The sequence below is a fragment of the Mytilus edulis genome, chromosome 4 (assembly GCF_963676685.1).
Source record: "Mytilus edulis chromosome 4, xbMytEdul2.2, whole genome shotgun sequence".
NCBI classification, from domain to species: domain Eukaryota; kingdom Metazoa; phylum Mollusca; class Bivalvia; order Mytilida; family Mytilidae; genus Mytilus; species Mytilus edulis.
This window is the reverse complement of record NC_092347.1, coordinates 33055123-33080540: the sequence shown is the minus strand read 5'-3', so window position 1 is coordinate 33080540 and position 25418 is coordinate 33055123. Positions and strand designations below refer to the sequence as shown.

At 32.8% G+C, this 25418-nt stretch overlaps 1 protein-coding gene and 1 long non-coding RNA gene across 2 annotated transcripts; both read right to left on the bottom strand.

Moving 5' to 3' along the window:
• Positions 1 to 2157: 2157 nt before the first annotated feature.
• Positions 2158 to 4490, bottom strand: LOC139518422 (uncharacterized). Its single transcript, XR_011663342.1, has 3 exons — positions 3777 to 4490; positions 3085 to 3184; positions 2158 to 2274 (listed from the first exon to the last, which is right to left on the bottom strand). It is a non-coding gene; the product is annotated as an uncharacterized lncRNA (long non-coding RNA).
• Positions 4491 to 6245: 1755 nt separating this feature from the next.
• LOC139519487 (uncharacterized) lies at positions 6246 to 24892 on the bottom strand. The gene is made up of 5 exons (XM_071311597.1): positions 24790 to 24892; positions 15680 to 16317; positions 13296 to 13586; positions 8241 to 8295; positions 6246 to 7541 (listed from the first exon to the last, which is right to left on the bottom strand). The coding sequence occupies exons 2-5, from the start codon at positions 16310 to 16312 to the stop codon at positions 6733 to 6735; spliced, it is 1788 nt and encodes a 595-aa protein (XP_071167698.1). The 5' UTR covers positions 16313 to 16317; positions 24790 to 24892; the 3' UTR covers positions 6246 to 6732.
• Positions 24893 to 25418: the final 526 nt, after the last annotated feature.

Genomic DNA, 25418 nt, shown 5'->3' with positions numbered 1-25418 from the left:
CATTATTATCTGAATCTTTTTTTTTACTTTCTGAAATTTCAGACCAATTAGGTTCCGTATAAGGTCATATTCTAAAACTATTTAGAAAGAGACATATAATTTGGCCGTTTCAGAATATAAAGCATCATGGGTAATTTCATTGTTCCTACCCCAAAGTGAGAATAACGTTACGTCATTGGTTGAATTTCCATTGTTTATAACGTTTTAAACCAATCAAAACGCTTTGGTGTACGCTTTTGAAAATATTACCCAGGATGCATTAGATTCTGAAACGGCGAATTGCCAAATCTTGATGGCTACAACGTTCAAAATTACAAATGTCAGAACACACAAGAAATTTTTTTTTTATTTCTACTAGAATAAATATGATCATATTAAACTTGAAAAAAAAATAGATACTTTTGTTGTAATTGTCTTTTTGAACTTCAAAGGCATTAAATATTCTTTTGAGATAAACAGCAAATGGTTGAGAAATTTTGACCTTTTTCTTGGTCGGAAGTGTCACCACGACTTCGGTAATTACGATACTCTCACAACAACTCACATAATAATACGGTTTGACCACAATTACGCCGACATGCTATAATGAATAAGTTCGAGGTTTGACAATCCATGGATGAGTGTCCGGGTGGGGTTTACATACAAGGGAATGATGGTGAAAAGTACAGATTAAAGGGAGAAAAAAAGAGAAAAGAGACTATTAAAATAATACTAGTATTATGTCTCAAATTGGGAATTAATAGACAAAAAGTTAAGAAGAGAGAAAAATGGTCTCAAAATTTAAAGAATAGCGAAATGCTGCCCCCCCCCCCTTCTAGACCCTCATGAATTATTTCAGTTTTCGTCTAAATTCTTCACCGTTGTTGACAAATTAGTGACCTATTCCAAACGATGCCATATCGCTAGGGCAAAAATAATCACGAATATAATGCCTAGCCTACCTATGTTAAAACTACAAAAAAGTAGAGCTTGCATCAATTATTTCTTAATTGAAGATCTTCTCAGAAAAAAAGCTTCGGAAAACAAAAAGCTTAGAGTAACGATGTTTGAATCTATCTCACAAAGTTCATTTTTTTGAATTTTTAAACGTTTTTGCTTCAGGCGTCACTGATGTGTCTTTAGTTGACGAAACACCCGTATGAGGTTACAATTATAAGCCTGGTATCTTTGAAGAGTTTATTTTTTTTAAATTCTTTCAAGCTTACTTCTAATTCTCACACTAAACTTATATGTGTACTTTAAGGTTTTAATAACATTTTAGTGAAATTTTCGAACTTATGACCAAATCGTTTGCCGTCAATTTCAAGGATTCCAAAAGCAGTAGAAACGATAACTCGTAGCGTAACTTCATTCGGTATCGTGTAACCTTAATTGAGGTTTGGAACTAGCAAGTGCTGAGTAGTCATTTTGCTAAGTTTTTCTATGTGTATTGCTGAGTGTTGTCTCTTCCACATCGGATAAAGGTATTGGGGGTTGGTTGAGATATCACAAAACATGTTCAACCCCGCCACATTTTTTTCGCCTGTCCCAAGTAAGAAACGCCTCGCCTCCGTTAGTATTGTGATATTATTTAAATAAGGTTCATTTGCATGTTTCGGAATTTAGGGTGGAGTCCATTTCGCTGAACTAGTAAAAAGCTATTGTTTATTTGCCAAACAAATGTCGCCTCCGGATGCAATGATTTTTTAGTTGCCTTATACTGTTAAAGACAAGCATTCCTTTCGTTATCATTAGAACGGGTTTTTTTCATGTAAATAATTTTTTTTCAAAGGCTGTTGATTGGAAAAAAATGTCTGGAGGAATTTTGATTTGATTTTCTTTAAAAACACTTCTCGTTGACATACAATCCATATTTTGTTCATCATAAAGTTTTGAAAAATATGACCATGTTTACACAGACAAACCTGAGCACATGAAAAAGTTGTAAGACATGGTAGACCTTCTGGCTTAATTAACCCAAGTGAAATTGAAACAAAGAAATACAAACAAAACATTAGGAACGGTAATATTGGTACAGAACGTTCTCAGGAACGGTAATATTGGTACAGAACGTTCTCAGGAACGGTAATATTGGTACAGAACGTTCATATATTTATCCTTGTCTGTTCTTTTTTTACATTTATTTATGATCGTACATACAGAAAAATAACAAACTAATTTTTTTATCAACTAGTAACAATATTATGTTCTTTAAAATTTCTTGTCATTTTACTTATTTCACACCCACTATTCCACTTGTAATCACAACCATATCACAGAATATAGATTCCAAACCTGCAAAAAAAGTTAGATACAGAGGAAATTTATCTATCAAATAAGGATAAAGCAAATTTTAGATAAAAACAAAAGTTAAGAAAAGCTGTCAGAACATGATTACTAATACGGATTGAAGCGGATAAAACACCTTAATTTGTCATGTTATACCAAAATGCAGTGTTCAAACGCAAATACAATTTAATTTCTTTAACTGTTTTACGAGAATTCATATTGTTTTAGTTTAAATTTACAGAAATATGACTATATGCGCCGATTTCGCTTTTAACCTTATATATAATTCATAAATCAACAAAACGGGGTAAACAGTAATGGTTTTCTAATCCCACATTACATCTGTTGTTTAAATTGCATATTCTTTTAGTGAAAAATATGAGTCGGTCTTGGTCTTGAAGTTTGGTTCCGATATTACGTTGTCTTATAAATTTGTAAACTATTCCGTGTCTCTTGTGAAATAACCGTTCGATACGTGAATTAATTTATTAGTTGTTAGTGGCTTTGAACAAGCTATTAGTAAATATCAGTAAGCTTAGATCTGAAAGTCAGGAGTCTGTAATTCAGTAGTTGTCGTTTGTTGCTGTGCTACAAATTTTTTTTTTTATTATTATTTGTTCATAAATTATGCTGTTTGTTTTCTCGTTTGAATTGCTTTACGTTTGTCATTTCGGAGCCGATGGGTATGGTCTTTGCTCATTGTTGAAGGCCGTACGTTTACCTATGGTTGTTAATTTATGTGTCATTTGCTCTCTTGTTATCTCATTGGCAATCATACCACATCTTCTTTTTTATAAGTATTACATTTGTTCTTACCTACAAAATGATACACGCTCCCTTCTCTGAAAAGGGATTATCTTTATTTGGTTGAAGGAAAGGGTCATCTTCTTCATTTTCTTTGATATAGCTTCTGATTCTGTAAAGAAGGAGTAGTTAGAAAATTAGTTGCACTACTTTTTTTAGTTTAAATCGTCCTGTTTTATTAAAAAATATTCTCTGGTGCAAATTTCGTCATCTTGTGCTCTAACCATTTTCACGTATTGGCAAAAAGATGTATTTCACGGGTGCGGTTAGATGTCGAGTTAACATTTCGTTCGTCTATAATCAGAATATCAGACACTTTCCAAACACACTAGTACTCGCATTGTTGGATATTTGAATTCAGCCATAATTGCACGAACAAACGTATCAATCATTTCAACGATTACAAAGAGGTAAACAAAATAAGAAAAGTTAAACAAAAATCATATTCTAGTTTAATCAAAAATGATAATCGAATAAAATATCATTCCGTACAAAAATGAGACACAACTAAACAAACTGCAACAAATATATTAAAATCAGATCTTCAATTTTGTTAGGAATTCTGTTGATTTTTTTTTTACGCTAGATCTAACTTTAATCAGATTTCAAACTACTACATTCAAATAATATTTTGTTTTTAATATTTTTATAGTCTTATACTTATCAAATTAGTTTTCCACCCTTCTTTTGTTTTTTCAACTTACTCTTCTATAGAGTCCGACACTTTACCCCTTGGGACACCAACTTCGTGGCTCAGCTGTTGCACTTCTTCTTTAAGAATCTCAATCTGATTTTGAAGAGCCGCCATTCTCCTTGCTTTCGTTAACTACACTAGTTATCTATCCGTAGCATGTAATATTTTTGTTTAAAAACTAAAATGTAACATCAAATATGATCCTATCATTAATTCACACGTGAATGTGATTGGTGGAAGAATATCGGAGATATCATACTAAGACAATACATTTTTCAATCTTACTCGGTGTTATTGATAATACTTTGTTTAAGAAAAACATGGGAAAACTTACAAGAGCCTCTTACAAAAATACGGAAAGAATTATCAATAAATTTTGAAAGAAATCTCGATCTAAAAAAAGGTTATTTGAACAAAATTGAAAACACAACATTGATATTTCATTCTTTCCCACGATTTGGAATTTGGAACACTTCAAAGGTATCGTGTAAACAAACAATCAAAAAACCAAAACCTTCACAAAACCTTAAAAAAAAGAATACAGATTTCGTTCTGAAAAAAAGGAAAAGTAAAAACAAACTTATTGGCGGTGCAATACATAAAAGACAGAGAGATCTTTTAGGTAATGAGCAAATGAATGGGACATTTTTCTCTCTCTAGTCTCAACGCCTCTGAAAATCTTTTTTCACTCACAGTTTAAAAAAGTTTATATTGCAATTTTTCGTCAATACTGTATAACTTCTCAATGTTTCTTTTTTTATTTGTTCAGCTGTCATACCACTCTCCCGGTTTAAGGGATATGTCAAAAACTTTCACAAATAGTTTTTTTACCATTTAACAGCCTTTATATTCCAGTTGGAAGTTTTGAGTGTGCAATTCGGTAGTTTTCGTTGATTCATTTCTGACATTTTGGGATTTCTTTGTTAACTTTGATGGTATAAATTATGGTGGTTTTATGATTAAAATTGTTTCATATTTTTCTGGACGGGGCCATTTATAGCGGACTATACGGATTGTTTTCCCCAATTTTCGAAAGCCCCTACGCTGACCTACAATTGCTTATATTCCCGTTGTTCAAACTCTTGAGGATTGTTGTCTCATTGTTAATTATGCCACAATTAACTCCTTATTTTTATCAAGGATTTGCAAATCCTTGTTTTTATATTGGTGGCTTCAAAATAACAATAGAAATGTCGATCAAATTAATTTTAAATTTCACAATTTCTATGAATTTAATGAAAAAGAAATCTATGGTGTACTCGGCGAGAAAAAACAAACTATTCAACCTCCGTAAACTACACGTCTGATTCACACTCATTATATTGCGTCTAAAAGTCTAAAGGAGTAGTGAATATAAACATAGACTACAGAAATATCCACTGTGGACAACCAAGTCCCGGCCTTATACACCAATAAATAACTTTAGGGATACTGACAACCACTACGGAATTGAAAGACCATTTGTAATAATTGTAAATAAAACAAAATATTAAAGATACACAGACCACAACAACATCTAAAAACAATCGTACGTATTGATTGCATATCTATCAAATCGGATTGTTTTGCTCAGTCTTTTGTTTTCTAATAAAATTGAGAAAAGAAATGGGGAATGTGTCAAAGCGACAACAACCCGACCATAGAGTAGACAACAGCCGAATGTAGCGAGAAACTCCCGCACCCGTAGGCGTCCTTCAGCTGGCCCCTTAAAAATATGTATACTAGTACAGTGATGATGGACGTCATACTAAACTCCGAATTATACACAAGAAACTAAAATTAAAAATCATACAAGACTAACAAAGGCCAGAGGCTCCTGACTTGGGACATGCGCATAATTGCGGCGGGGTTAAACATGTTTATGAGGACCCAACCCTCCCCCTACACCTCTAGCCAATGTAGAAAAGTAAACGTAAAGTAAGGTACTATTGTTTGTTTGGTCGTCTTTTTCTTTTTGGGCCATGGCGTTGTCAGTTTATTTCCGACTTATGAGTTTGAAAGTCCTTCTGGCATCTTTCGCCTCTATTTTTCTCCCTGGTCAAATCGGCTTCTTTTTACATTACATCTGTAAACAAGTGTATCTTAATATCCCTGTCGCTCCAACAATCGTGTTTAAATTCCTTGGGTAATTCAACTTCTGTAGTCACATAATAGGTGATATAATTTGTGTATTTTTCTAAATATTTTTTTCTGTCTTAATATTTATTGTTAATTTGTTTACTTAAAGCAAATAAATTTTATCTATTGGCTACAAATGTATGTCTATATATGACTTCATTATTTCTAAAATCTACCCGACACCTTACAGAAAAATTGTATTTTGTTTTCTTACATGGGTTTCCTTAAATTTTGTTTACAAATGTAGGAATTTGTCACCATTGTTGTCCATTATACTTTTGGACTTTTCATATTGTTAATTTGTACTGTGTCTAAATGTTACATTAAAAAGAAGCCTGACAAATATTTTAAAAGACACTAAAAGTGTTACATAAATTTCTTTATTGTAATATTTGCAATTTCTCAAACTGTTATTCAAACAATAACATCATCAACACACAAGTTTGATTATACTGGAGCTATGTTTTGCAAAGATAGAAAATTTATAATAGTTATAACATATAAAACTTTTAAGAAGACCCCATGCAGCCATTAGTTGTATAAATATTTGTTTACCCCTGATGTCTTTTGTTTTTGTTATTGGGTTGTTGTCTCATTGAATTTTAACACAATTTTCATTCATAATCATATATATTCTAGAAAACATCTTAAAGCTAAATATTATGCTATACAAATATATTTGTAGGTTAGGAAATATCTTCTATTCTAGAATAAATTATATATTAATGATAACATAATTAACTGATTAACATTGAAAACTTTGTTTTGTGTTTCTAGGTTATGTTCCAAATTTTACCCCAAGGTTATTTAATCACATTGCATTTCAGTGCACTAAATAAATCTATTTACTAGTATTCATTAAACACTGTTATTTTGACTCCATTAAAAACGACCAGTTTCCTTTGTACAGGATTATAATTTATTTCACTTGGCGATATCAGTGATGTCAGTCCCTTTGTAGTAACTTTTTTGTACTCCTTTCCATCAGATGACAAATGCACTAGTTCATCCGTACATACCACATACACACTACCATCTTTTAGTATGGTCATACAACGGACCCCTGATTTTAAATCTACATGGGAAATCTTGTTATTAGAGTGATTGTAATGGTACAGGTAATTATTAAGACCATTTTTGTAAAATATATCATCACCAGAACCACACAATATGATAGGAACACAATCACCAGTATCAATGGTCTTCTCCACCTTCTCCACCTTCTCTGTCTGATGATCTATGATCAACAACCTTCCAGGACAGCCTACTACTAACTTGTTGTTTACAGTTGTGATGCCATAGCAGGGTATAGATAATTGTATTGATTTCACTTTCTGTTTATTGTTTATATCCAATATGTATATACTGTAAAGTTTATGAAGTGAGTACTCTACTGTAACAGCTACTGTAGAGTTGTTGACTACAGTACACATATCACATGGCATACCCTTGAGGTATATTCGACCAAAACGTGCACCATCTGTATAATGAATCTCTACAGTATTCGGCAACCTTCGTATATAAGCTATATGTCCATCATCTGTAATCACGGCTTTGCTATCAAAGGTCATGGTATGAACAGATGATTCTGTCATATTAAATTGATGATGTTGATAGAAGATATCTTGTCCTAGTGTGTATGATTTTCTTTCTTGCCCTATACAATGAAATACATGAAAATGTTTTAAGCTTATGTGGTAGGTAATAAGAATCATAACTGCAATATGAACTAACTGTTTTATAAATTTCCACTGAATTAGGAATTCTTATACAAATAGGTTATAATTACATCATCTCGCATCACTGCTGTGTACGTAAAATAAAGAAGCCTTATGGTTTGGTATTAATATAGTAATATGATATTATAAATTTATTAAGAAAAAATCACAACTTTAACAGTTGACACAACATTGCTATTTTAATGTCATTTCAATGTAAAATTGAGAATGGAAATGGGGAATGTGTCAAAGAGACAACAACCCGACCAAATAAAAAACAACAGCAGAGGGTCACCAACAGGTCTTCAATGTAGCGAGAAATTCCCGCACCCGGAGGCGTCCTTCAGCTGGCCCCTAAACAAATATATACTAGTCCAGTGATAATGAACGCCATACTAATTTCCAAATTGTACACAAGAAACTAAAATTAAAATAATACAAGACTAACAAAGGCCAGAGGCTCCTGACTTGGGACAGGCGCAAAAATGCGTCATATAATTGAAAAAATATATACTTTTTTATTTTAAAGCTCTGTGTCCATAAAAAGAATGGTTAAACTTCCAAAAAATTAATATTTATCATATTGGTATTTGATAATATCTTGAAATAAAATTACATTTGAATGTGACAAAACTTACTATGGATATCAATATTTTCTCTTGATTCTCGTTTTTCAGCATAACATAGAAGTTTCTGAAATAAAATGACAAAATTTAACATAAGAGTTGAAGGTTTTTCTTTTTCTTTTTTTCTTTTTAGTGTGGTTAAAATAAAAGAACAGATATCTAATGTCCCCCACGTTGCTTTTATATCCAAAATACAAGGGCAATGACTAAAAAAAGCAATTTTGTTTTTGTTTTCTGAATTTTTCTTTAAATATCTTAAGAGAAATAAAGGTTTCAGGGCAAATGCAATATGGTCCTTCTTATAATTTATTTTTACAAGAGGCACAACTCATTGAAAAAACTTGATCACAACTTATTTTCGAAAGTTGCAAAGATATTGCCAATTTAAACACATGATAGAGGATTCATCAAGTTCTAGCAAGAATTGAACACATGAAAGCGATATCATTGCAATGTTCCATATAATCAATATTTTCAATGGGCATAACTTTTCAAAACAAAATAATAGATCGACACTGATTTTTAAACTCTTCAAGACATTGCTGATATCAATCTTTCATTTAAGTTTCATTAAAATACAGCAAGGATTGTAAACGTGAAAGCGCTAACAAGATCAAACGCTTGTTTTATCATAATTTCAATGATTGAGGGTTGATACTCATAAGGATTCTTTTAACCCCCCCCCCCCCAAAAAAAAAATAGGCTAAAGTAGCCTTTTCCTGAGAAAGAAAAGCCTTAGTATTCAAAAGTTTTGTAAACAGTTAATTTATAAATATGACCATATCAATGATAATTCATGTCAGCACAGAAGTACTGACTACTGGGCTGGTAATACCCTCGGTAAACTAAAACTCCACCAGCAGTGTGATCGACCCAGTGGTTGTAAATAAACTCATCATAGATACCAGGATAAAAATTTCATATTAACGCCAGACGCGCGTTTCGTCTAGAAAAGACTCATCAGTGACGCTCGAATCCAAAAATGTTAAAAAGGTAAATAAAAAGTACAAAGTTGAAGAGCATTGAGGACCAAAATTCCTCAAAGGTTTGCCAAAAACAGCTAAGGTAATATATTCCTGGGGTAGAAAATCAGTTAATTTATAAATAAACAGAATGTCTATTCATATATAAATTATTTCTTATTTGAAATCCTCAATGAGGTTTAAACATGACAATCAAAATGCTTATTCTAAATATAAAAACGTAAAAAGTAGAATAGACATGATAGAGAATGGTGGTCAAAATAAAAGAAGAATAAAGAAAAGGCTAAAAACATTTCAGAGAATACCGAGTTAAGAGACCCCATTTTAGACTCTCGTGAACTAATAAAAGGAAAATCTTTAATATTCTATTAAATCTATAAACAGACAACTATTTTATGTCTTTCGACAAGGGCGGACCACGTCTATACACATTCCGTTATTTTTTTTGCCTGGAATGCATTCACAGTGTACTTTATACATGGTATTTTTTAAACATCCACTCATGCTATGTTTAACTTAAATGTATATTTAGTGACAGTTTTTACAGAACATTTAGATAAGGCGAATGTCCTATTTCATATTTTGAAAATATTATTAATTCAAATACACGAAACATACATTGACAATGATGAAAAAACAGGCACGGACATAGGATACGGGACAAATAAAGATTAAAATCACACAATGCAATACATAACACATTTATGGTTACCACGTGATTTCCCAATACATTCGAGAAATCGGTACCAAGATCTGAAGGACTCGGACAAAACAAATAGATCAAATCTAAGGCTGCAGTATAAAATCGTCAACTAAAACTTTTTACCGAGAAAAGAATATGCCTTTGACCAAACAGGTTTTGAAAAAAGGCTACACATGCTGCGGGTTTTTTTTCTTCTTAAATAAATCCAAAATAACAAGATAGCGTAAATCAACAAAAGGGTAAAAGTTTAAAAACAGACAGGGACAATTTTCACATATAAGACCAAAGTTATATATGAAAACACCGTAAAATTGGGATTCTGCGAGAGGCCAGGATAAGCAGATTTAAATTCTCATAACACACTTGACGTGTTTCCCGTGATATTTATGTCAAGGAATGGAGAAATGTATCAAAAACAAAGGAACACGGGATCAATGTCTTACTCTTTCGAACCGATAACAACTTAAAACAGTCAACTATTACAACAAGTATAGTGAAGATCTGCTGAGAAACGCATCTTGTACGATGTCTACAAGTGTGTTTTGAACGCGATCCGGACAGAAAGATAGTCCCGTCACAATGTCCTATCCGTAACTTTGAATCCACAATAGGTAATTATTTTTTAATTATTATTTTTTTTAATAGTACCACATTTAAATCGAATATGTATTTTATACCTGATTGTTTTTTTTTTTGTTTTTTTTTTATACGCCCCCTCTTTTTCTCCTGTGGCATGAAGGTGTCATAAGTCGGTGGCAAGAGTTGTTGAACCTAATATGGTTATGTAACTTATAAATTTTAAAATTATAAAGAAACTAAGGTTCAACTCCCTCAGACAAAGTTGGCTTTAGATGAATTCGGCTATTTATTTTAGGTATTTTTGACATAAAAGATGGACGAAAGATATACCAGAGGTACAATCAAACTCATAAATCGAAAATAAACTGACAACGCCATGGCTAAAAATGAAAAGGACAAACACACAAACAATAGTACACATGACACAACATAGAAAACTAAAGAATAATCAACACGAACCCCACCAAAAACTAGGGGTGATCTCAGGTGCTCCGGAAGGTTAAGCAGATCCTGCTCCACATGTAACACCCGTTGTGTTGCTTGTGAGATAACAAATCCCGTAAATAGTCTTATTCGGTAGGTCACAAACATAAAGCTCTTCAACGGTTGCGGTACTTATACATCTTCGGATTTCAAATGTTTGGCTCTGAGCGTTCCTGATGAAGGTAAATCCAGAAAAGCGCTTCGGACGCAAGAAATTATTAAACGTGTTGTTTCAATATATTATATGTGTTTCTCGTTTCTCGTTTTTTTTATATAGATTAGACTGTTGGCTTTCCAGCTTGAATGGTTTACACTAGTAATTTTGGGGCCCTTTATAGCTTGTTGTTCGGTGTGAGCCAAGACTCCGTGTTGAAGGCCGTATATTGACCTGTAATAGTTTACTTTTATAAATTGTTATTTTGTTGGAAAGTTGTCTTATTGGCACTCATACCACATCTACCTATATCTAATAATGAATCATACATAATTCCGTATACGCTGTTCATGTATACAACTATGTCTGATCCTACCTATAGTGTTTTGGACAAATTATCCAGACGCTAGTTTTTTCTCATTTTTGAGAAGATCGTACGCTTGCCTTTAATTGCTTACATTCACTTCACTTGAATTTTAGTGGATAGTTTTCACATCGGCAATTATACCACATCTCCTTATTTCTATACTAGTAAACAGATAGGTCGTAAGGTGTTTTTGGTGTATATATCAATGAGATAGCACATGAACAAAATGCATCAATTAATGTTACTTTGAAACTAGAGACTGTAAAGAGACTGTATTGTTCACTTGATATTTTTCATACACTAGTGCTTGATACAATGTATTGTACATATTTCTAAAAGGTACTAGCTACGATGAACAAAAAATGTTTCATAGTTGTTATTCAAGGTAAATAACTCCTACAGAGTCATTTTAGAAAATCCCGCATGTTGATTAATAAGCAGTTTTTGTTTTGCTGATTTAAAAAAAATATGGATGTATACAGTAACCGGTTCTAAACATCTTTTAAACATGTCGCCAAAAAAACCTTTACAGAGTTATTATTATATTAGGACGCCACTAACAGTTCTGTTGGTATTTGATGTTATGGTATTTGTCTATTTTATCCTTCTAATATTTTTCTGTTTACTGTTTCGTTCTGTCCACTATAATTTCTGCAGAAACACAAAAATAAGAAAATAGTTTTTTAGGGCAATAACTCCTATGTGGAGTCGAATGACAATTTTGGCAAAGCTCACCTTTTTAAAAATCTTGTTCTGAAAATAATATTGTTGTTACAGTGTACATACTAAGGTTTATATATAAACTGGCATACAAAGTCTTTCAAGTTCAACAGCACCTATAAACATGACGTGACTCGCCATTTCTGCAGTGTTTGGCTTATTTTTAGTGGATTTGAAATGCTGGCGTTTTATTTATGTTTTCAGATTCTTTCCAGCTGCTATAAGTACCAACAAAAAAAGTAGGGTTGAATAGTGTTTCAAAGGTAATGACTTCCATTAGGGTTGTCATATCTGAAGAACTTATCCTGCTGATCTTTTGTGCCATTTATAGTGTCACTTCATATGTAGACGAAACGCGCGTCCGACGTATAATACGTATTTAATTATAATTCTGGTACCTTTGACAACTATTTAATCGTCTTTAATCGTTTTCAAGATAAATAGCCAAACTTGAAAAAAAGTATTGTAAAAAAAGTCAATTAAGGGTAATAACCCTATTATAGTCCAAATGTGTAGTAGGAAATCTTGTTATTCTTAACATTTTTACCACTGTTAGATCTATTGCAGTTTTAAAAACAATGGACGATACTTTCTTCTAATCCGTGTTCTATTTTAGCTTTAGAGGCCATTGCCGTATGGCAAGGAAGAACATGGACCAAATTTTTGAAACTATAATCCAAAAGAACAATTGTGGCCCAGCTTGGTTCCAATTTGCCAAAAGAGGATTTTTTGAAACATTATTAGACGACGAAGATGAAAATCGCCATATAATGATAAAAAAAAAAATCCTATATCATCACGATGAGGATTTTAAAAGAGGATTGTGCTCATAAAGTGTTGTATATAGAACAGCATGATATCATCCAAAAAAACTACGAGGTGCAATGTTCTGAACATGAGACCCCTGCCACAAAAAGCTATTGCTTTACAAACTGCTTTGAATGAGTAGTCTACTAGCGCAGCTATAGAAACGAGCTTATCAATCAACTAGGTCAAGGAACGCACCACAACACTTCTCCAACAGCTAATTTAAAAAAAAAATCGCATTCAATGATGTTGCTACATGTATAAATATTACCTGTAATGCATCATTTATCAGAGGAATTTCTTGAACAGCTGTCTGTATAGATGAGTTCATTCCTTGAACAGTAGTCGTTAAACCTTGAACTGACCCATCCATGCCTTGTAGGTTAGTGTTTACCATTTGTACTGATCCATCTATGCATTGAAGTCTGGTGTTTACCGCTTGTACTGATCCACCTATACCTTGGACATTCCATCCAATTCCTTGTAAAGATGTACTAATGCCATGGACGTCCGTTCTCATCCCTTGTACAGAAGTATTTGTTTCTTTGAGGTAACCTTCAAACTGATGGTAGGAAAGACAAATCATTTCTTTAGACTTTGCATTGTATGTGTTATATTTGTCTATGGAACGGCTGTCAGTAGAAACACAAAATAACAAAGAAATTATACAACTATAGGTCACCGTACTGTTTTCAAAAATAAGGAAAGCCCGTACCATATAGTCAGCTATAAAAATCCACAAAGTGACAAATATAAAGCAAATCAAGCGAGAAAAGGAACAGCAAAATTTATGTACAACATAATGAATGAAAGAAAAAAAACATATGTGACATAGTTACAAACGACAACCAATGATTTACAGTCCCTTGACTTGGGACAGGAACATACATAATATGGCGGGATAAAACATGTAAGCTGACGACCAACCTTCAGCTTACCTTGGATAGTGGTGTAACAGTGCAACATAAGAACAAACTACAAAATCAGTTGAACAGGCTTAACTCATCAAATTCAAACAACTAGAAATACCGGTCCTACCAAAAAGCGCACGGGAGCGCCCGGGAAAAGAAAAAGCGCCCGGCGAAAGAAAATTAGCGCCCGGAGAAGAAAATTAGCGCCCGGGAGAAGAAAATGATAATATTTTATAACAATATTTTTTTCCCTTAAAAAATAACTAATTATTGCTTGTTTTGTCCTCAATATAAATGGGGATATGTACGATGCTACATCTAAAGTGTTGTTGCACTTTTACATTTTAGATTTCAAAATTGTATATAAGTAAGTAAATAAATATAAATAAGAGTATATATAGAAGAACCATGAAAGACATTGTCCTCGATCAAAATGTATATTTTGTTATTTAAAAATAATCGTGGCCTGATGTCTAATATTTTCGCAACTGCATGGTGAACACTTTTTCATACAGATGCTGAGATAGATTTATTATATCATTTTATAAAACTAAAACTGCTTCAACATGTTCAATGTCTATGCTTATCAGGGTTTTAATGCTTAGACTTAAATTTAAACCAAACACCTGTTTTTACCCCCTTGTTTTAACTACGGTACATGTATAGTACTGCTTTTTTTATTTATCTGTGAAATTTGGGTTGTCTTATACATTTCTCATTTTGATATCGTTTTTGAAAAACATGTCTTTTGATGTCTTACATTTTTTAAATCTTCCACATAAACTGTGATCCATTATTATCAATCTTTTGAAAAGTATTCATATATTATTGTTAAAATTGAAATATTCATACTTGTTTTTGTGCTTTATTACAAATGTCTATTATCTAAATTTGCAAATTACTTGTCTAAAATAAAAGTAAAAGTCAATGTTCATAACTAAACAAATTTGTCTCATGCGAATAAAATATCTATATATTTTCCCCGGGCGCTTTTTCTGTTCCCCGGGCGCTATATTTTCTTCTCCAGGCGCTTTTTCTTTTTCCCGGGCGCTTTTTCTTCACACGGGCGCTCCCGGGCGCATTTTAGTAGGACCCAGAAATACATCTTACAAAAACACATAGTGGAAGTGGCCGGCTACTTGTAAATCCAAACAACATAAACACACCAAGCGCCGATCTGAGAGTACTCGCAATAACTACTAATGAAAATATCATGCATCTCAGACTTAATTTTTTTTCAATATTGGCTTATAGGGGATGGTTGAGATCTCACAAAACATGTTTAACCCTGTCGCATTTTTTTAGCCTGTCCCAGTCAGGAGTTTCTGACCTCTACTAGTCTTCTATGTTTTTTATTCAATTCTAATTCATTTATGTGTTTCGGAGTTTAGTGTGACGTCCACTTTTGTCTGAACTCAAATGAACGTGACACTAAACTCAATTAGTAAAAATTTTGTTATAGGGGCCAGCTAAAGCCCAACTCCGGGTGCGAGATTTTCTCGCTGTGTTGAAGACTATCGGTCGTGCACTGGCGTTAAGTTTAGTTTGCATATAAGCATATCATTTTGGGTAAAATAAACTTGAGGTTAAAATTTTTTGGTTTTTTTTGGGGTATTTGTTAGCCAAGAAATAATAATATTTTGCCAGAAAATTATTGCTATAACCGTAAAAGCTAAGTAAAGCACTAAATGCGCTTATTAATAAGTAAAAAAAAATCATCAACTTTTGCATAAAATGTAACTACCTCCTCAAATCTCTTGTTTAGATCTGACAGGTGTATGTAGTATTGTTTACACAGTTGTTCATCAAGAGGTCTGTTCTTCATTTCATCAAGGTCACTCTGTCTGGTTGGGTCAAGCTGAATGACATGATATGTAAGATCTGGCCACAGTGAATTGTACTTTGGCTCAGTTATAGCGCCGTTTGTGTTATGACTAAGAAAATCATTTTTGTACTGCCTAAGAGACCTGACTGCCTGATCTTCGGCTGGTTTCAAGGTGAAGCAGTTGACAAGTATAAGTCCCATCAAGGTTATATCAAGGTCATCAAGTTGTACGGGTTTAGCTGTATATTTACAGTGACAGTGGTGTTTACCTGGTCCAGGGTTCTCTGTATACAACAGGTTCCATTGATAGTTGTTCAGAGGAAGTTTTTGTCTGGCAATACAGTTTGTGCTATCTACACAGCAGTACCATGTATATCTGTGATTTAAATGGAACAAAGTGTGAACTACTGGTTGGTTGTTTATGAAATCTTTCAAGCAACTGAATCCAGCTTTAGTATAGTTGTTCTCTAGTTGTCTTCTAAACACAGGAGTAACAACTTCTAGAAACACAGACCCAATAACAAAAAAACGTCTACGGTCTTCTCTGTCCATGATTTATAAAAATTAGATATCTATATGTGACTATGATAACAAAATAATGCAACAATATATTTTCAGTAATCAGAATTAAATTATCACGTGGAGATTGTCATTTATATAAAAAAAATTATGACAATAAGAATAATTAAATATTTGAAGTCATAATTATTGAATAATAACACGGAGATTCGATGTAGCCTAGTGTATGATTGAATGATAATAATGGTCTGTACTGTGACTTTAGGTGTTGCTGTTTACCTTTACAGATTGCTCAACCAGATTGTAAAACTGACAATAGAATTGGGATATTTCCATTGACCAATTGGTATTGGTGAATAGGTGATTACTCACGCATTTAGAGTCCACATGAATGCTGTCCTATCACTTCACTATTTCAATTGTTACTGTAATAGTATAACTGAGGTAGGTTTTTTCAAAAGTTATCCATATGGCATTAAGGCGTCAATTGTATCTTTGTTTGATAACATAGTATGCATTCAATCTACATGAGTGAAATATATGGTAAATACAAATCATTGATGATATGAATAAGACTAGAGTATAACCACAAGATGCATACTCAATTCATGTTTTTATTTTTGCCTAAAAAAAGGTTCATTTAATTAAAATAAACATATTCAACAAGTAAAGAAAATACACATCGTAGTTTCAGTCTTTTTATCATTGAAATGAATGAATTTCTTGAAGTCATTGAGCATCATTTTGCCAAAGAAACACAATATTAAGATGGAAGAGAGATTTTAATTTTACTGTGATTTCAAATTTTAGGAGTGAGCAAGTTAGCACAAAATGTATATAAATATATATATATATATATATGTACGTCTGAACCAGTGACAAATCTACAACATATGTGTGATGGTGATACATGGCTGTGTACATTCTTTATATACAACTCGTCTAAACATCTACCCAACAATGTTTGATCTATATATGTGTGTATATATATATAATATACATAAGTACGTCTGAGTCAGTGACAACCCTACAACAGATGTATCCATCGGATCGCCATCAATGATGGTGATACATGGCTGTGTACATAATGTATATACAACTCGTCTAAACATCAACCCAACAATGTTAGATCTGTAAATTTGCTTTCGCAAATTTTTGGTTCTTCCCTCGCCGGGATTCGAACCCATGCTACTGTGATATCGTGACACCAAATCGCCTGCACTGCAGCCGTCCCGCTAGACCACACGACCACCTGGGCTCTCGAAAAAAGAGCTTTCGGTGGGCATGTGTTACCTTTCCACGTCAGTTTTAATCTAGCGGCGTACTACAGTACATGATATATAAGGCATGAAGATGTTATTGTTACAGATCAGCTAAATTATCTATAGTAAAGGATCCTACAAATTAATGTAAGATACAGTCACAGAAAATAATTATATTCATAAGTACGTCTGAGTCAGTGACAACCCTACAACAGATGTATCCATCGGATCGCCATCAATGATGGTGATACATGGCTGTGTACATAATGTATATACAACTCGTCTAAACATCAACCCAACAATGTTAGATCTGTAAATTTGCTTTCGCAAATTTTTGGTTCTTCCCTCGCCGGGATTCGAACCCATGCTACTGTGATATCGTGACACCAAATCGCCTGCACTGCAGCCGTCCCGCTAGACCACACGACCACCTGGGCTCTCAAAAAAAAGAGCTACTGTAGTACGCCGCTAGATTAAAACTGACGTGGAAAGATAACACATGCCCACCGAAAGCTCTTTTTTTGAGAGCCCAGGTGGTCGTGTGGTCTAGCGGGACGGCTGCAGTGCAGGCGATTTTGTGTCACGATATCACAGTAGCATGGGTTCGAATCCCGGCGAGGGAAGAACCAAAAATTTGCGAAAGCAAATTTACAGATCTAACATTGTTGGGTTGATGTTTAGACGAGTTGTATATACATTATGTACACAACCATGTATCACCATCATTGATGGCGATCCGATGGATACATCTGTTGTAGGGTTGTCACTGACTCAGACGTACTTATGAATATAATTATTTTCTGTGACTGTATCTTACATTAATTTGTAGGATCCTTTACTATAGATAATTTAGCTGATCTGTAACAATAACATCTTCATGCCTTATATATCATGTACTGTAGTACGCCGCTAGATTAAAACTGACGTGGAAAGGTAACACATGCCCTCCGAAAGCTCTTTTTTTTTGAGAGCCCAGGTGGTCATGTGGTCTAGCGGGACGGCTGCAGTGCAGGCGATTTGGTGTCACGATATCACAGTAGCATGGGTTCGAATCCCGGCGAGGGAAGAACCAAAAATTTGCGGAAGCAAATTTACAGATCTAACATTGTTGGGTTGATGTTTAGACGAGTTGTATATACATTATGTACACAGCCATGTATCACCATCATTGATGGCGATCCGATGGATACATCTGTTGTAGGGTTGTCACTGACTCAGACGTACTTATGAATATAATTATTATCTGTGACTGTATCTTACATTAATTTGTAGGATCCTTTACTATAGATAATTTAGCTGATCTGTAACAATAACATCTTCATGCCTTATATATCATGTACTGTAGTACGCCGCTAGATTAAAACTGACGTGGAAAGGTAACACATGCCCACCGAAAGCTCCTTTTTTTGAGAGCCTAGATGGTCGTGTGGTCTAGCGGGACGGCTGCAGTGCAGGCGATTTGGTGTCACGATATCACAGTAGCATGGGTTCGAATCCCGGCGAGGGAAGAACCAAAAATTTGCTTTCACAGATCTAACATTGTTGGGTTGATGTTTAGACGAGTTGTATATACATTATGTACACAGCCATGTATCACCATCATTGATGGCGATCCGATGGATACATCTGTTGTAGGGTTGTCACTGACTCAGACGTACTTATGAATATAATTATTTTCTGTGACTGTATCTTACATTAATTTGTAGGATCCTTTACTATAGATAATTTAGCTGATCTGTAACAATAACATCTTCATGCCTTATATATCATGTACTGTAGTACGCCGCTAGATTAAAACTGACGTGGAAAGGTAACACATGCCCACCGAAAGCTCTTTTTCTTTGAGAGCCCAGGTGGTCGTGTGGTCTAGCGGGACGGCTGCAGTGCAGGCGATTTGGTGTCACGATATCACAGTAGCATGGGTTCGAATCCCGGCGAGGGAAGAACCAAAAATTTGCGAAAGCAAATTTACAGATCTAACATTGTTGGGTTGATGTTTAGACGAGTTGTAAATATAATATATATATGTTTATTTATGTCATATAATGCACATTTCCTCTTAATGTTTCCATAGCCAAATACTTTGAGTGCTCATATTTCTTGAATTGTGTTAAAAAAAACTCATTCGTCTCTTCGGCTTTTTCAAAGGGGAGATAACTCAAAATTATTTTGTTTGCTCTTGTTGAAATCTGAATTACTTTAAAATTTTCATAATTTCCCAGATTAATAAACACCAGAACAACTGTTTACATTCCTTCATTTACACATTTGTTCAATACTTATTGAATGGTTCCTTGTACATATTGTTTATGCTTATGAAATATCTAAATCATATTTGAATTAATATGTATTTATTGACAGTGATATTTTACATCTCATCCAGTATTCCGTTTCACCATTTGAAATAATAAAAAAATAACTGATTGTGTGTGTATTAATTTTTTGGAATATGTTCCAACATTTTTCACTATATCATTAGATTTTGTTTCTATATCCACAGTATTCTGTTAAATTTCCCATGATATGTGTCCCAGATAAACAAGTGCACAATCTGTATCACAAATACAGAATTTAGCAATATTTATTATGTCCTTTATTATAATAAGTTATATTTACAGTTATAGACCAAGCAAGTCACTATATGTCAATTAATCTGCACGCTCTCACCCCATATTTATTGACCCCATATATATTGTATTAGGTCACTAGCACACTACACATGTAACTACATGTAATAATCAAATTTACTTTGGGCAAAAATTACACAAAAAAGTATTATTACCCGGTTTGACTGTGACTGAAACACAGATTTCAGATTTACGTTGTACACAAAATATTATAAAATATTTAATGATCCAACCTTTTGGTTGGAAACATATTACGTTTAGCATAAAATCGTCAAAAATTGTTTTTAGTCTCGCTACACTCGGTATTTTTTTATCTAGCTTACACTCGGTATTTATTTTTATCTAGCTTTGCTGTGCATTATCTAGATTACAGCACAAAAAGAAAAAAATATATATTTCATTTCCCAAAGATATATGTCCCAGTTATGTCCCAATATCAGATCCCAAATTCTATTATGATTATTTCCAATTTTTCATTCCCGTTTTTCACACGTTAGGATACCAACTTATTTGAAGATATTGTCTTGCTGATCATATTTGGTATTTAAATTTATATATCTATCTTGTAAGTTTCTGTCTATCTATTATAGTTTTCTAGATAATGGGGGAAAATCAAAATAGTAAAATTTGCCAATTGAATGCAGTAACTCCTATAAAGAGTCGTCTGACAATTTTGATGTCGATAAACATAAGGTTGAGTTCATAATTCGGAACATTTTGCTTCTGTTAGATTTTTTAATCTAAAGCAGTTTTTAAGGAAAATATCAAAAAATAGCATTTTATCCCTGATGTTCTATTTTTGACATGTCGTCCATGTTGATACGTTAACAGCGTCACTGGACACTTTTTTTTTTAAACAATTTACCAAAATGATGATATTGACCGTATAAACGTATATGATCATCACCTTACTTTCAAAAGAATTAAATATACCAAAGTACTTTCGTTTCAAATTCATAACAACACGTCTTCCACGGAAACCAAAAAAAATAGATAGAATTATTTATAGGAAATAATACAAGATGTAAAATATTTTCAAATTACCCACCACTTCAAGAACATTTGTTGTCAAAAACCAACATATTGCAAATTCTAAAAATTAGTTCATTATAAAACGAATGTATATGCGGAAATCCCCCATACTATTTTTATCCAAACTGTTCCATTGTTAAATGGGAGACATCTCAACGTAATAACATGGTAACTAGAAAATATTTTTGTACAAGTCAGACGGTATATACAAAGATTTCCTAGGCGTCCGAAAAAGATAAATAAATTTAAAAAAAATTATAAGAGTTAAATTGGTATTAAAGTACATGCATTATAGTACCCTGAGTCAGATGTTAAGGATAAGAATAAGGTCTAAGCACATACGTATTATGAATGGAAATGAATTGGGGGAGTGGAATGCAAAAACAAACTTTAGATGAAAAGCCAAATTGGAAGTTACGATATATATAGAGAGGCAGGTATAAGAATATTTTTTTTTCAATAATTTGAGATTTTTAAGCTTGATTAAGCAGCAATAAGTTTTGCTCTACAATGGACATCAGTCTCTCAGAAGTTATAAAATACATATTATACAGCAATGGCATTTGCTGAGCAGATGCATCTAGGTAAAGCTTAAAATGTAGCAAAAGATAATGGGAATATCAACCTTTTTAAATCAAAGGGGAATGATTAATATTCATATCCTACTAACATTAATATTAGAATATGCTTCCATAAATTGCTTTTTATTTACAATAGTTATTTCTTATAGTTGAGTATAATATAGATAATCGAATTCGAGTGCCTATGTTAACTTGTTAAGCATGCATTTGTTAGCTATCGTCACTTAAAATGCTTTAGAATTGCTATAGGCAAGTATAATGTTTCAATTATGTATAGGAACCTTTAAAATCTGTATTGTCAGTACACTGCATGTTATAGCATGTAACACAATATAGCAAAATGGAAACATCAATATCAACAAGGTCAGTTATATACATTACGAAATTCAATATTTCAAGAGAGCCTTGTCCTAACTTATATAGACTTTTTTTCAAAAATGAACGTGTGATCATGGGCTGAGAATTAATGTTATTTATTCTATATCATTCAAATCTATAAACTGTGTGTTCTCAATTATCAAAAAATCAAAGTAAAGTTTTCTAATATTGCTGTTTGTGTCATAATATGAAAAAAATGAATGTTACCTTCAATATTTTTTTTTCTTTCATAATTTTTCTTCTTTTCGTATTTATATATACATCTCTGTTTCTACAAATATGTGGTCACTTATTCTTAATTTGTTTGATTAGTTTTCTAAACTCAAATTGTGAGCAAGTTCTATAGTTTTTCTTCAAAATTATTTAGTTTTACATGTTTATGAATAGTGGGTTTGCTATTGTTGGCTTACATCTGTTATCTTATCATTTATTAACTTTTCATTAAAATATTTCAGTTTTAATTTTCTTTGTTTTCTGGTGTTTTTTTTTATATAGTTTCGTTATCTAAGAAGAACTTTCATCAATGTATCTAGAATTGGTGGTGGGGGGGGGGGGTTTCTATTTTTTTACAATGGCTCTCATGTTGGCCTGTAAGTAGGGTCATTGGACACATATTTTGCAACAAGATGACACAATGATGATATTAGCCATGTTCAGTTCAAAATAGCCCAGTAGTCCTTAAATGCAGTATCTCCTATAAGGAGTCGTCTGACAATTTTGATGTCGATATAGATTAGGTTGAGCTTACAATATTGAACATTTTGCCTCTGTTTATAGATTTTTTAATCTCTAGATAGCAGTATTCAAGAAAAATATAAAAAAAAAGCATTTTACTACTGATCACCCATATGGTCTATCTTTGACATGTCGTCCACGTTGATACGTTAGTAGCGTCACTGGATTTTTTTTTAAACAGATACCAAAATGATGATATTGGCCGTATAAACTTATATGATCATCACACCAAAAGAATTAAATAAAGCAATGTACTTGCATTTCAAATTCATAACAACACATCTTTCACGGAAACAAAAACAAATAGATAGAATTATCTATAGGAAATAACAAAAGATGTAAAACATGTTGGAATTACCCACCATTTCAAGAACATTTGTTATCAAACAAACCTATTGCAGTTTCTGAAGATTAGTTCATTACAAAACGAATCTATGTGCGGAAATCCCCCTTACTATTTTTATCAAGACTGTTCCATTGTTAAATGGGAGACAACTCAACGTTATATAGTGGAAACTGGAAAATATTTTTGTATCAGTCAGACGGTATAATAAAGATTTCCTTGGTGTCCGAAAAAGACAAGTAAATAAAAAAATAGAAGGATTGAATTGGTATGAAAGCACATGTGTTACAGTACCCTGAGTCAGATGTTAATCAATGATAAGAATAAGGACTTAACACATACGTATTATAAAAAGGAAAATAGTTAGGGGAGATGCAAAAAGAAACTTTAGATGAAAAGCAAGATTGGAAGTCACGATATATAAAGAGAGGCAGGTATCAGAATATTTTTTTTTCATTAATTCGAGATTATTAACTTGAGTAACGCAGCATTGAGTTTTGCTTGACCATGGACAGCAAGAAATTATAAAGTACATATTATACAGCAATGGCATTTGGTGAGCAGATGCATCTAGGAAAAGCTAACAATGTGGCAAAAGATAAAGATCATATCACCCTTTTTAAATCAAAGGGTAATGATTAATATCCATATCCTACTAACATTAATATTAGAATATGCTTCCATACGTTGCTTTTTATTTCCAATAGTAATTTCTAATAGTTCAGCATAATATTAATAATCAAATTCGAGTGCTTATGTTAATTTGTTAGGCATGCATTTGTAAGCTATCGTCACTTAAAATCCTTTAAAATTGCTATAAACATTAGGCAATTATAATGATTCAATAATGTATAGGCTCCTTTAAAATCTGTATTGTCATTACACTGCATGTTATAGCATGTAATACAAGCAAAATGGAAACATCAATATCAACAAGATCATTTATACATTACGAAATTAAATATTTCAAGAGAGCCCTGTCCTAACTTATATAGACATTTTTCTAAAATGAACTTGTGATCGTGGGTTGAGAATAAATGTTATTTAATGTATATCATTTAAATCTATAAACTTCGTGTTCTCGATTATCAAAATATCTTTGTTTTCTGGGTTTTTTTTTATAGTTTCGTTATCTAACAAGGAATTTTCTTCAATGTGTCAAGAATGGGTGGGGGTTCTATTTTTTACAATAGCTGTCATATTGGCCTTTAAGCAGGGTCAACGGACACATATTTTGCAACAAGATATTGGCCATGTTTAGTTCCAAATGGCCCAGTAGTCCTAGAGGTGTAGATTTTTGTGAAAATTAACTGACGACGACGACGATAGACACCAAATATTCCGAAAAGCGCACATGGTCCTTTCGGTCAAGAGTGCTCAAATAAATATCCTTGCCATAGAAATTCATATAATCATTACATTACTTTCAAAAGAATCAAATAAACCGATGTACTTTCGTTTTAAATATATTACAAAACGTCTTTAAAGGAATAAAAAAAGATAATAGAATTATCTTCAGGAAATTATATGTTCAAAAAAATGTTCAAATTACCTTCTGCATCAAGAACATTGGTTATCAAACGAAAATATTGCAGTTTCTGATCATTGATTCATTCCAAACTGAATGTATGTGTGGAAATCCCCATTACTATCAAAACTGTGACCTCAAACTGTTCCATTGTTCAACATGTTCAATGGGAAACAACTCGATGTTATATTAAGCAAATTGAAAATGTTCTTTTTTTTAATCACGTATATTGAAAGATTTTCTATGTGTCCAATAAAAGTAAGAAAAAAAAGGTAAAAGAAAATAAAAGAAGGGGTTAATTTGTATGATTGACCCCCCCCTTTTTAATAAATAAAAAAGTATCCAGCATTATAACCCCATAGAAAGAAGCAAATAGCAAATCGCAGTGATACTGTATATAATTCTGGTCAAATTGTAAATGTCTAAAAAAAATTATTAAAAAAACTAAATGCTCTCGCAAGAGCCTGTGTGTTTCACCTGCATCTACTGTAGTTTAATCATGTAAAATAAGGTTTGTACAGGGAAGTTTTAGCTAGCTCTAATTGTATAGTTTTATTGTTGATATGCATGCACCCCAATTTGTAACTAGTGTTAAATTATGTATTTATATGACAGAACTTTCTTGGTATTCCTAATTATTGGAAGACTGATTT

Excerpts from the sequence above, each read along its gene's own strand:
- LOC139519487 (XM_071311597.1), bottom strand. The coding sequence starts at position 16,312 with ATGGACAGAGAAGACCGTAGACGTTTTTTTGTTATTGGGTCTGTGTTT. Across the intron at positions 13,587-15,679 it reads TAAACAAGAGATTTGAGGAG|TTTGAAGGTTACCTCAAAGA; the intron begins GTAGTTACATTT and ends TCCTACCATCAG. Across the intron at positions 7,542-8,240 it reads AGAAAATATTGATATCCATA|GGCAAGAAAGAAAATCATAC; the intron begins GTAAGTTTTGTC and ends TTCATTGTATAG.